This window comes from Sphaeroforma arctica, assembly GCF_001186125.1.
Source record: "Sphaeroforma arctica JP610 unplaced genomic scaffold supercont1.24, whole genome shotgun sequence".
NCBI classification, from domain to species: Eukaryota; class Ichthyosporea; order Ichthyophonida; genus Sphaeroforma; species Sphaeroforma arctica.
In genome coordinates this window covers 216,059-226,918 of record NW_014040534.1, presented here as the reverse complement: position 1 = coordinate 226,918, position 10,860 = coordinate 216,059, and the positions used below count along the sequence as shown (strand labels likewise).

Sequence of the window (10,860 nt, the reverse complement as noted above, 5' to 3'; positions counted from 1 at the left end):
TCATAATCGTATACGAATCAAATTATAATACAGCTTAGGTGACCAATGTTACAGTTAACACGTATCTCAATCGTATACTAATCATATTATATTACAGTTTAGGTGACAAATGTTACAACTAACACACATCTCAATCGTATACTAATCATATTATAATGCAGCTTAGGTAACCAATGTTACAACTAAAACACATCATAATCGTATACTAATCAAATTATAATACAGCTTTGGTGACCAATGTTACAGTTAACACACATCTCAATCGTATACTAATCATATTATAGTACAGCCTAGGTGACCAATGTTACAACTAAAACACATCATAATCGTATACTAATCAAATTATAATACAGCTTAGGTGACCAATGTTACAGTTAACACGTATCTCAATCGTATACTAATCATATTATAATACAGGTTAGGTGACCAATGCTACAACTAACACACATCATAATCGTATACTAATCCTATTATCTCTACTAATCATGCTAACGTATTCTAATCATATAATACAGCCTATGTGACCGGCATGAGCATCGTCATGGGACTGTCACGGTGGGGTTTGCAGGGGGCGCTAATCGGGCCAGTGATAGTGTGCATCCCAGTGATCATGTACCAGCTGTACTTCGACACTCACGCCCAGGCTAAGGTGTGTAGATATCAAGCCAAGAATATTTGGTAGACGTCTGGCTTGGCGAAGATATACCTGACCCAGGCTAAAGTATACTTCTGCACATACCCTTGTATGTATGTATTTGTATATGTACGACTATGCATACTACATATATTTGATGCCAGTATTGATGGGTCGAAATCCAAACATATATATACGTGAATAAGCTCGGTATCTATATCAATCTGTCTCACAATGGTACAGTTATTAGTATATACGTGAATGTACACTGTCAGTTATCTTCTCACAACGTTTTTTCTTGTATGTCTCTGCAGCCGCACTCCCCTTCGTACAGACCATCCGCCAGCCGACACACAACTCCCATGCACACTCCCAAAGGAACACCCCACAGACCAACCCCAAACAACGGGTTAACGCCGAATAAGTAGACCCAAACAAGCGATACAACCCTAAGAAAAGCTCCTATATAGCGCAGAACGAGACTCACCACTCCTGTGCAGGCACAAAGAGTGTCAAGGCTCAGATAGGCCTATATATGGATTAGACGGATTAGCCCCATATGTATAGTTGCTGCTATCTTTATATTGAAGGTTATCAGAGGTTCTATCGCCGGATTGCCGGGCATGTAGCTACTGTCACATATCATATGAAAGCCTTCAGTAGCTATGTCGCACAATTTGGTACCCACACTGCCCCTCGCATCCACGAAACGGCTAAGTAGACAGATGTGGTGGGACGTTTCAGAGACCAGAGTCAAATGAGAGAATACAACAAAGAAAAGTGACGACATGGAACAGCGGTTTGTCATGGGAGAGTATATAGGCAACGACCACGTTATATGTGACCGCGCTGAAGTGTGGCACAACACAAGGCCCAAGAATGAATCAGTATCAAGAGCTGACTATAAACAACGAAGAAGCGGTGATAGACAGTTCAGGCAAACAAGGGGAACACCCGGACAGACTTATGATTAACGGTATATGAGTCATCGCTACGTCAGACCACGTCCGATCAGGGTACAACGCCAAACGATGATACAATGTCAACTGATGTGCCAAAGCCAATCAATGGATATGTATCAGAGTCACCAGATATGGGTAACGTTGCCAAGCAACGGGACTGCGCCAAGAGATGGGGGTGGCGTTCGAAACATGAGGTAGTATAAACAATTGAGAGATCGCCAGTTAGTGGGACAACAAGCGTCCAGGAATGGAATTGTGTTCAATATTTGGGTAGCGATCTTAAAGCCCTGGTGCAAACTTACAGGGAGCCACTTGTATTGTATTTATAACAGAGTGTAAAGCTCAACCAGGAGAAGAATCAGGTGTGGTATAGCGTATCAACTAAGCAAGATCGACCCAACGTCGCACGTGATATCACCAGCGAGGGCAGACCAGAGTGTCTGATCAGAAGAGCAATAAAGTATGGTATACTTTTACGTACTAGAAAGGGGTGAATCAGCTTTGTACTATATATCGCTAGGAGTATCAGGCCAAGGTGTCTATCCTGCGAAGCATTGAAGTAGGTGATTCCCAACCGTAGAATAAAAATGTATAGCCTGTTTCGGTTCGGTTGACCAGTGTTAATACAGGGTACCGCAGACCACATAGGGGTAGTAGACTGATATTTGAACTATCTCTTCCGGAAGCTTATCTGGAAACTTCTCTTACTTCGGACAATGGATGTAAAGAGCGTAGTCCACTGGCATTGTAGTGAGTCACGCTCGAACCAATAAGCAATGTCACATGAAAACTTCTCTCTGAGTACGGTACTGGGAACAAATGATACTAAAAACATGTATCAACTGTATATTTTATACTTGAAGCGCCGAATTATTGTCTCTATGTTACCAATACGTGCGTAGTACAGAAAGAATCTGTTATAACATACACAAATGACTCTGACCAGTATATAGAAATACTGAGCTACAACTTTTATCTCGCTAACCTAGCGTACACATGTCTAAATACTGTTGCACACGATCTTTTAATATATATATATATATATATATATTTGAAATATACATATATATATTCATATATATATATATATGCAATATATAAATATATATGTATAGGATAAATATATATATATATATAATACTAACGTAATATATATATATATATATATATATGCATACATATATATATATATTGTATATATATATATATATATATGTATATATATAATATATACATCCATTTGCAAATATACACCAACTTACACACACTTACGTATCAGAACACGCATCCAATATATCTCAAGTAATTTACAACTGTCCTTGGACGAAGGCTATCCGATTGTTTAGTATTGGTTTATTAGCATTGGGACCCTTATAGCCAATAATAAACTTAAACAAAGAGCACTTTGCGAATGACTTTCTCCAGCAAATCGATATTCTCAACCGTGTCCGTACGGCCCAATCCGAAGCGGAAATGCTGTGAGCACGCAGCTCTGTATAGAAATGAAAAGTATAAAAGGTGTTGCGACGCATAGGTGAGCTAGTGAAGGATTCATTAACCTCGACGATATAGACCAGCTCGACCTCCTCGAAAATACAGCCTGCTACACACTTCCGCATGCTAACAATCCCAAAAAGTATGGCACGAAGTACGTTAGCTGTACATGCGCACTCTACTTGAAATCTATCTTGCGCAATCTTCACTATACATACGCACATAGCATGCGTATATAGATCTTTAGATGTACCTGATGTACCCTTTTCGTACACAGACACAGACACAGACACACAGACACAGACACATGTATATATATCTTATCACATATGTACACACCTAGATGTATATCTGTGCACAACCGATTCAAACTTATTTCAAAATAATATATATATATATATATATATATATATATGTGTGTGTGTGTGTGTGTCATCACATATGTACACATATACATGTATATCTGTGCACAACCGGTCCAAACTAATATAAATATCCTAAACCAATCCTGACAATATCTGAAAGTAACAACCAGCAGCAAATAAACATCCAGAGCAACTCCACGCGCGACATACGCAGTCTCCGGGCTCAAGTTACTCGACACAAACAAATCGCCGGGCAAAAGCAGAATGGAGTGCTTCTCCGCGAGCGTATCACACAACAGGCGTGCAGTAGCTGGTACAGGGCTCCCGTCCACCATCATCTTGGCATCGGGGTGGATAAGTGGCCATCCGATAGAGCCAGACATAGGCGCTTTCCAGATGAGAATATCTTTGTGGTTATCCATGAAGGTCTGTACCGCGGCAAGGGCTGTGAGTGGGGTAATGGGCACATGGTACTATCAGATTGAACGGTAGGTCTGGATAGGTTTGGGCATTTGAATAGGTCTGGGCAGGTTGGAGCAGCTTTAAAAGTTTCTAACGGTAAAGGTATAAGCAAAAGAATCTCCGCCATCGGCCAACGATATATAGTATAGACCAGTAACGAGGGTCCTCCTGCCTGTCTTGATCACATAACTACAATCACTATGACCTTAACAATCACCGTCTGCAATACATCCTTACAGCACACAACTTACATGTCTTGATCACATAACTACAATCACTATAACCTCAACAATCACCGTCTGCAATACATCCTCACAACACACCACTTACATGTCTTGATCACATCCAGGTTCCTCGCAATGATCGCTGGTCCGTTTGTCAGGGCAATCAGCCCCAGGACCTCTGAGGGGGCAGGGGGGCAGATAGTGGTGTAGTCCTTGAGTGTCAGTACTTCCGCAGCCAGCCAAGCGTTGGGCGTAGCTATCCAGCCCAAGCGGATACCCGGTAGAGCCTGTGTAGTGGTCATAGGTGTAGGGTTTAAGGGTTTCTGTGTGGTGCCGATAAGTGTGTTGGGTACTCATACCGGGGTATATACGGCAGAGATCGGCATGCAGCGATTTTAGGTAGAGTCGGCAGGTTCCCAGATGTGGGTGTGGCTTGCAAGTGTATTAATTATAAAAGACCGTGTTCAATTGATAACAGTGTTCTGGGATGGGCGCACGTGGGGACTGCGTGCATCAGAGTCCACTTCAGAGGAGAGGAAGCTTAACCTTGACCTTCGAGTGAGCGTGTGGCACAGCAGTGTACACCCAGGCATTGGCACGTGATCATTGTATAGGGTAAACGCCAACAAACACACACACACACACTAGGAGATCCACTTCGACCACGCTTACACGGGGTTTCAGACGCTGAGCTACGCATAAGTAGATCTTGGACACCCTCTATCGTTGCAGGAAATTCGAGCGATGTAGACATCACACTCATGTACAGAGTACATAGGTAGGCTAGATAAAGGTACAGACGTAGGTCTTAGACATCCCCTCACACTAGATGTAGAAGATGTAAACAATGTCGACATCACTCCTTTGTTGTAAGCTACGGACATATGTCTTGGACATCCCTCCTATGTACAACTACATGGTTATAGGGTATATGCTTATGTCTTAAAGTCACTCCTATGCACAACTACATGGTTATAGGGTGCATACGTATGTCTTACACATCATTATTATGTACAACTACATGGTTATAGGGTATATGCTTATGTCTTAAAGTCACTCCTATGCACAACTACATGGTTATAGGGTGCATACGTATGTCTTACACATCATTATTATGTACAACTACATGGTTATAGGGTACATACGTATGTCTTACACATCACTTATGTACAACTACATGGTTGTAGGGTACATACGAATGTCTTACACATCATTATTATGTACAACTACATGGTTATAGGGTACATTCGTATGTCTTACACATCACTTATGTACAACTACATGGTTATAGGGTACAAACGTATGTCTTACACATCACTCTTATGTACAACAAAATGGCTATAGGGTACATACGTATGCCATACACATGTGCAACTACATGGTTATAGGGTACATACGTATGTCTTACACATGTACAACTACATGGTTATAGAATACATACGTATGTTTTGGACATCCCGGACAACAGTACGGCCCGATCGTATCCCAAGTCGCAGATTGCGGGTAGTTGGTCTTCCGGGGTAAACTCTAAGCCTCGATACATTTCATCGCTGAACACCCACGCATTGACCTCTTTGGCAATGTCTATCACACTCGCCTGTTCTTCTTTGGTGAGGAGGTGGCCCGAGGGGTTATGCGGAAAGTTGAACACAATCAATTTGGTCTTTTCAGTCACCAGGCCCTTGAGTGCGTCCACATTGAACCGGATACTGATGCAGAGTGGAGAGATATTCCTTCAGCAAGTACGTGGACTTAAACGCACGCTGGTTTTGGGGGAATAAATAGACAGCAACCACGGTGCAGTGTCCACACTAGAGCGGCTACTGCTATGGAATGCAAAGGCGTATGTCTTCAGAGACTACATGGACTCGGATACATACGGCCATAGTAAATATAGAAGTCTATCGGACATTATGGGAATTTCTATGGCTGGGCGTAACTCTCTCCCTCTCTCTATTCCCGAGGTCGGACTATGAAACAACATCCGAGAATATTCATGGTGAACCCATTTGCTAAACTCATTTGCTACTAAACAGAGTTTGACGGATATGTAGACTACTAATCGGTCGTATGTGAACAAGATTTCGCTTGACCTAGAGCATCAGGTGTAAGTGAGGTACCGAGGTACAGCCAGTTGTGTAGTACTTGCGTGCACACAATGGAAACTAATGGATCGTTGGTGCGTCCCCATGTGTATGAACGCGAGCAAAGCTTTCTAAAAGTGGGTGCGCATCGCAGTTGTGTAAGAAAGCAGGCATATACTCAGCCCAAGCTCGATTCTGTCCATGATTAAACCGAGCACGAAATGGATACACTCACTCACTTGGTTTCTCGCTCATACTAGGCGCGTAAAACTATGAACCCCACAAGCATCCAAAGAGTCTACTCTATTGGTATCAGATATTTTCTGAGTGACTTAAAGGTACAGTCATTTCCCATATGTGGTGCAAATACACACTTTGAAGTATAGTGATTCCCTCCGAGTGTAACATATACACACTAAACCAGGTATTGTAATATCACCAGGATGCTGCATATGCAGTGGGTAATAGTCCCAATAACACACCTTCCATCCGGCAGAAAATCCGGCATCCACCGCTTCACATCACATCCAATCGCTACGGCAATCTCCGACAACGACTGGTAGTTAGGGAATGCAACCACAATCTCATCGCCTTTGTTTAATAAGGCACGCATAGATAAATATATACCCTCTTCAGGTGTCACCACCACCACATTGGGGTCAGTTGTGTACAACTTTTTTATTTCGGCAACAAGCTCGTGACGTCCGCCTGACTCGGTGTATCCTAGAGACAGGTTGTCCCACATATCGGCGAGTTTCGGGTTGTTATCTCGGGCCATCTGTACGACTTCTTGCATCTTGTAAGGTTCACAGTCGGAGTTGCACAACACCTTAATTCCCTCGTTGAACTCATACTGTGCAAAGTATCGTTCTAGACGGAACGGTGTGAGGCCGTGGCTTACTTCGTTTTGTCGGACAGTCATTGTATCAAGTACTATGTGCTACTAATGTGTTACTTATAGTACGTTTGAAAGGCGGAAAGTATGTGCGGAAACTACGTATTGCGAGCAAGCGACAACCGGTATTTATACCAATTGGTCTTTATATTCGGGAAAGACTCTTCTCTCTCATTCATAGGCAGTGAGGACTCGCAGGCCGAGCCCTGAACTATTGTCCACAAAGAAATTTATTCAATTTTTTTTTGGGGGGGGGTTTGTAAAGCTGAAAACGTTAAGAGCAGTTAGAAGTTTGTTGACGGTTTTAAGTTTTGACTCTCTAGTAAAGAGAGGTGTTGGTAGAAGGTTTTTTCAGGGTTGACAAACCGAGAAGAACAAATAGGTTTACGTTCAACTTTTATTTATGACACCCCTTACTATTTGAGGCTGGCGGGGGGGGGGGGGGGAGATGAAATAAGTGTCAGCCTCCGCTCCGACAACGTAAACACTCAGTTTCCAATCAAATTATTTGCACAATTGATGAAGTCAAACATTGTCGTTCCCTCTTTAGTCTTTTACTGCAGTTCACCAAAGGCACAGGTCAAAAGGAATGCTTTCCGGCTTTCTATTTATCAGTTTCCCAGTTTCAGTCAGTACTAGTACGTACTTTGTAGTATGTATGCAAAATAGTATGTACTCTACTAGTGTGGTTTCCCGTTCCTGCCATTTGCTGTGTTGTGTTTATGAGTTTCGCTAATTTCAGTTTTCCACTTTTCAAATTTTCCACTTTCAATTCAATTGTTTTGGGTCGAGCATACGCATACTGTCTATTTATCCTTTCACTCCCGTTCCCATGCAATTCAAATGACGAATCTAGGCGATGCGACACTCTCGAGTAGGTAGTCTCGTTGAATTTTACGTACGTGAGGTAAACACTTGACGAGAAAGGATAGATAACCTGAAGGTTGCTCAGCTATGTGTTTTCCTCTTCATCTGACCCTTATATCTCGTTGATGTATATTATTATTATCTTCCGCCTTACACTAGAAAAATATACGCTTTCGAATCGGTGGAAAGTTTTGAACACCGCTGACAACATTTTGTGTTTATGAATATGATTAGTCACCCTGACTATAAGCATACTGCGAAAATTTATAGTATATATTCAACAAGAACACCAAAGCTTGCAGTAGTCAAATGAACGATTCGTTGCAGATGTAAATTCCATCAAAACAATGTGATATAGTTCAGACCTGTAAAATCTCACTCCCAGCTGCTCTTCTGCACACATTTACATTGTTACTATATCAGAAATCTTGCATACAAATCGCTGGAATCAGCCATCCATCTACCCAGTAAGATATCGTGGCTTGAGCGCCTGATGGAGACAGTTAAGTAGTACCCATCAGTAATCTTCCAGCGAATGGTGATCCCAGTTGGTGCAGCCAGAATCCACTGTTTTTCGATGGTGCTAACTGATACAATATGTTCGATAAAGGTAGCGGCTTTCGTTGGCACAGCCCCTGAAGCAAGGGAGTGTTCGGGCGAACCGTGTGACACGACCACACAGGTTTCCGAGGGGGCCGACACATATCACATCGCTCTAGCTACCAACTACCAGTCTAGTGCACATTATTCACTCCATTGCGTCAAACAATTTCAACGAAAGAATCTCACATACTATCCGATGTCTTTATTTCAAAACACCCTTTCTGGCGGTCTGATAACCTTGCCCCTCATATACGAGTGCAGGGCCTCAGGGACATTCACAGTCCCGTCTTCATTCTGATGAGTTTCCAGCAGTGCGATAATCACACGTGGCACTGCACACGCGGTACCGTTGAGTGTGTGCGCAAACAGTGAGGGACTGCTGTCATGTGTCTTGTACTTGATATTCAGCCGTCTCGCTTGAAAGTCCGTACAGTTAGAAGCGCTCGTTACCTGCCCAAGGTGGAGAGATGATAAAATTATTAATCAACTTGTTTGACAACGCGTGGTTACGCCTAGCTGCACAGTGTGCTGTAACAAATGTACGGTGGTTGGAGAGATATACACATGGCGCGGAAAAAGATAGGAGTGTCGCCATATACTTCATATACCCTAACCCCAAATTCCGGGCACTCTTCCAATATGCACACGCCTACTCTCTGTAGGCCAAATTCTACTACAATAAAGAATTTCTCTATCTCAAACTAACCAAGGGTCCATTTTAAGTTTATTCTTGAGGACTGGCGTGAATAAAGTACTAATCCTTCTATAAACACTGAGATATGCGACTAAAAAGTAGAATCGGTCCTTACCTCGCCGAAAGCCAATCCGTCTACCACATCACTTGATAGAGCACGTCCAGGCATGTAGGCTTCCATATCGTATTTCCTGTAGGCCGCCGCACCTAATTCTTCCGTTGGCATATCCAAGACGCTGGGAAAGTGATGCATAAAAAAAATCAGGATCGGGTTTGTGTAGATACAAATGTTTGACATCCGAATACAATGGGATCCGGTCTAAAAGTGTGAATATAAAAATCTGAAACTTCCATAGAGTTAGTACATGCCTATACTCTGATACCATAGCTGCCGATGCGATTGTCTCGGATTGGTGAATGAGGCGATAATGAATTGAATGATATGTGAAATTGACCGTGTACGAATGAGCTGTCAGCAGAATAGTTCAATTGTCGTAAAAACTCAGTAATGTTTTTATCTCATCGATAGGTGTATCGATACTTGAGCAGTTATTTAAAGCAAAGCAGACACGTTTTAGAGCATCGATGGCCGATGCCGCAGTTTCCCGATAGTGTGTCGAGGGGCATGCAGTATGCCCGCCTATAGACAGCTACACCGATTTATCCTCAACATGACAAGCACACCCAATGACATTTGAATCCACCAATGCGATGAGTGCCTGAAACCTACCTTCACCGGATGTAATATAAAAAGATAGTATATCCACTGTAAGTAAACCCTCACATGTTCATTAAAATTCAAGCTACGCTTGAAACACCAAACCTTACCGGAAGTGTAAGCCTAGGCTCTGTAAAAATTCGTCCTGGATAGTCCTGATTTCTTCCAACAATTCATCGCTTTCGGTGCACTTTGTCGCAAGTTCCGACTGAGTTTCTCCGTCGCCGACAGTCGCAGACCCCTCACTCTCGCTTACAACAAACATCTCTACTTTGCTGAATTGGTGCACACGGTATAACCCTTTGTTTGCCGCTGGAGATAAACATCGGAGTATACTTACGTGAATGCGATTGTGTTGCCGTGAAGGCAAGGCATCCACCCGATTTGTTTCGCAAGAGTGGAACAATTTGACATTGTTATTTGCGAAATATACATGGATATTCTTATACGAATCATTGCTGGACACGCCCGTCAGTATGTCGGCAGCAAATCTGCATTAAAACTTCACTAATAGTTGACAGAGAATGTGGATTATAGGTAGACTGGTAGCACAAAGATAACTGGGGCCACGTGATTGTGGAGTGAGGGTAAGCATCGTTGGCTACCTCGATCGTGCGCATGACAGTTCGTATATATATATATATATATATATGTGTGTGTGTGTGTATGTATGTGTGTATGTGTGTGTGTGTGTATGTATATGTGTGTGTGTATGTGTGTATATGTGTATGCATATACACAAAATCACACACACACACTATATATAATNTATATATATATATATATGTATATACNGCATANATATATATATATATATATATATATATANATTATAGTACTATAGTNTATACTATATAT

General features: G+C 42.2%; 3 protein-coding genes across 4 annotated transcripts in view; 1 reads left to right on the top strand and 2 right to left on the bottom strand.

Moving 5' to 3' along the window:
- Positions 1-1,367, top strand: part of SARC_00719 (hypothetical protein) — a gene marked incomplete at its 5' end in the record, with an annotated part of 2,380 nt that extends 1,013 nt beyond the window's left edge. Inside the window, 2 exons of the mRNA XM_014305619.1 lie at positions 516-649; positions 949-1,367. Of these exons, the coding sequence (XP_014161094.1) occupies positions 516-649; positions 949-1,062 (248 nt within the window). The remainder of the gene's footprint in view (positions 1-515; positions 650-948) is intronic.
- Positions 1,368-2,929: 1,562 nt separating this feature from the next.
- SARC_00718 (hypothetical protein) lies at positions 2,930-7,244 on the bottom strand. The gene is made up of 5 exons (XM_014305618.1): positions 6,708-7,244; positions 5,583-5,850; positions 4,248-4,428; positions 3,666-3,900; positions 2,930-3,088 (listed from the first exon to the last, which is right to left on the bottom strand). Exons 1-5 carry the CDS (start codon positions 7,145-7,147, stop codon positions 2,986-2,988), a joined length of 1,227 nt encoding a protein of 408 aa, XP_014161093.1. The 5' UTR covers positions 7,148-7,244; the 3' UTR covers positions 2,930-2,985.
- A 1,277-nt stretch (positions 7,245-8,521) lies between these two features.
- Positions 8,522-10,860, bottom strand: part of SARC_00717 — a 7,397-nt gene continuing 5,058 nt past the window's right edge. For both annotated transcript variants that reach the window (XM_014305616.1, XM_014305617.1), the window contains exons 7-9: positions 10,113-10,314; positions 9,400-9,520; positions 8,522-9,040 (exon numbers count right to left, since the gene is read on the bottom strand). In XM_014305616.1, the coding sequence (XP_014161091.1) occupies positions 8,798-9,040; positions 9,400-9,520; positions 10,113-10,314 (566 nt within the window). In that variant the 3' untranslated portion in view covers positions 8,522-8,797. The remainder of the gene's footprint in view (positions 9,041-9,399; positions 9,521-10,112; positions 10,315-10,860) is intronic.